This window comes from Montipora capricornis, chromosome 13 (assembly GCF_036669925.1).
Source record: "Montipora capricornis isolate CH-2021 chromosome 13, ASM3666992v2, whole genome shotgun sequence".
Classification (NCBI taxonomy): Eukaryota; Metazoa; Cnidaria; class Anthozoa; order Scleractinia; family Acroporidae; genus Montipora; species Montipora capricornis.
In genome coordinates, this window is record NC_090895.1 from 29,222,411 (window position 1) to 29,224,910 (window position 2,500).

Genomic DNA, 2,500 nt, shown 5'->3' on the forward strand with positions numbered 1-2,500 from the left:
TTGGACATGGAACTGGTGGATTACTAAAAGTAAAATAATTTTATCTGTTAGTCTTGGTTCTAGGATTTATTTTGTGGCAATTTTTTTTACAAACCTTGAATCGGGACAATAGAAACCAGCAGCACAAGGAGTGCAGGAAGTGAGACTTGGTGTACTTTGGTAACCTGAAATGATAGTAATTTATCTATAATTTTCTCAAGTGTATATGGACAGTAACAGGGATAACAAAGGAACCAAATGAACAAAGAATAGAAAGACAGACAGGATACATGATCCCAAGCAACCATTAAAAATAATAATCATCATCTTCCTTGACATCATGAAGAGCCAAGGGTTACAAAGTTGCTTGCTTGACTGAGAGGATGACTGGTTGAATATATGAATAAGTAGGTAAACTGACTACCGTAATTTCCGGGCAATTACCCGCGGGTAATGTGTTAATTTTTCCGCAAACAGTTCTTGGTGCGGGTTATAGGAATGTGCAGGTAATGTGATAATTTTTAAATTTTCCAGTTTTAAAACCGTAAGAGGGAAAAAATATAAAAGTCATTAATGAAACTGTTCCTAAAAACTGTATATTGCCTTATTTATCCCGCTTTAAATGCCTAACAAACTTAAATGCTCTCGATGAAAACCAAATAATGCAAATTGAAAACATGTCAACAAATATTGTTTGCAATCAAAATCGTTTATCACACGTGTGATATTACTTTCTTACTTTGCTAATTTCACAGCTTCTTTCTTTGTTTAGTTGAAAATAAAATATTATTTACTAACTGGAATAATAAACTCAAAACAAAAGAATAAAAATGTGAAATAGCAGGCTTTAAAGAAACTGATGCCGCCCCCATGTTCATTTCATGGCACCACTGCCGCCGCATAATTAAGAGGTGATTGTCGGCACGAGTGTAAACAAACATTCACGGACAAAATTTTAAAACACCAGAACATTTGGCGCATCAGTAAAATATTCCTATCAAGCACTGCCTTGAGGTAGAGAGTATTTTCCTGTTTCAAGCAATTTCTTAGAGTCAATAGATCCTAAAATATCGATTTTTTTTAGAGCGGATTTTTACAAGCGGTATCATTCAATGGAAGATCAAAAACAATAGGTGTGAAAACTTACCAATTTCACGCTAAAGGATATTTTGTTAACAAAAACAATGGTTGAAGTTTTCATTTGATTCAAAACGTTACAAAAAGGTAATTGACTGAATGAGAAATACACCCTTCAATCATTTACGATAAGTGTAGCCACGAACAATAATTATTTTGAGTCAAAATGCCCGGTGTTAAACGTGGACCTCAGAGTTTTACTTTTGAGTATAAACTCAAAGTTGTCGCTCGTGCAGATAACTTTGTGAGTTCGCAAATTTCTTTTGTTTTTGGATGTGGGTTATCTGCTAGTGCAGCTAATCTGTTGAAATTTTTTTCTTGTTATTGCAAAAAATGACCGATGCGAGTAATCTACCACGCGGGTACCGGTAATCGCCCGGAAATTACGGTAACTGATAGACTTACCAAACCTGCCCTCCATCTCACTAACTGATTGATTTATCAAATGGCTGAGAGACTTAAAGACTAAACAGCTACCTCCTAAATTACAATATACTTTTTTACACTCTGGTTCCTGTCTGCTCACCCAATTTAAGTCTAGTTGAGCAGGGTTAACATCTGTATAGGTGACAATCTGGGAATAACCATGCTATAAGTTATGGGGAGTAAGGCAACCACTGACTAAACCTCCCAGATTCCAGCTTGTCGGTTGAGTTGGAGGGTTTTCCTACATGTAACAGCACTCCCCCTTGTAAACATGAAATGATGGAAAGGTGTAACGTGCCCGTGAGAAGGATAGAATACAAGTTGCTTGGCAACAGGCGAAAGGGCAACTGAGAAATCAGAGTCCTAGGCAGGAATTGAACCTACGACCTCTGTAACACCAGTCCGACGCTCTACCCACTGAGCTAAGTACTAGAACTGTTTGTTTGTTTGTTATTTATTTGTTCGAGCAGGTTCAAGTATTGGCAGCTATACAGCTGATATGGACCTGCCATACCCACCCACCCATACACTCACGAAGGACAGCCACAAGACTGGGAACTTCATCCCCTACTCTTCTCGAATAGTGTGTGGGTTCTTTAGCGTCCCACAGGGAACTTACGAACATCAAAGATATTTTTGAGACACGGCCTACAGTTTATAGTCCGTATCTGAGAAGACTTGAAAGTCTAACCATTAATTTGCAGATGTTATTACAAAGGCAGCACTTTCTCCTCAGTTATTTTAAGACCCTGAGTGTTGGTCCGGCCGAAGTCAAACTCACAACCTCCTGCAGAGCAGCCCCGTGCTTAACCAACTGAGCCACCAGTGTGTGGTGGAGATGGAGAGCTACGTCATTTGGATGGACAATGTCTCCTACTGGTCAGCGGGCTCTACATGAAATGATGGAAAGGTCTACTCCTCTTTTTCCTTCCTTCTAACTGTTGCTAATTGTAACATA

At 38.6% G+C, this 2,500-nt stretch overlaps 1 protein-coding gene across 1 annotated transcript in view; it reads right to left on the reverse strand.

Annotated features, from left to right (window-relative positions):
* The window catches only part of LOC138028243 (uncharacterized), an 88,994-nt gene that overhangs the window by 80,891 nt on the left and 5,603 nt on the right, over positions 1 to 2,500 (reverse strand). Inside the window, exons 5-6 of the mRNA XM_068875709.1 lie at positions 95 to 164; positions 1 to 23 (exon numbers count right to left, since the gene is read on the reverse strand). The exon at positions 1 to 23 is cut by the window's left edge and continues 102 nt beyond it. Coding sequence (XP_068731810.1) covers positions 1 to 23; positions 95 to 164 — 93 coding nt within the window. The remainder of the gene's footprint in view (positions 24 to 94; positions 165 to 2,500) is intronic.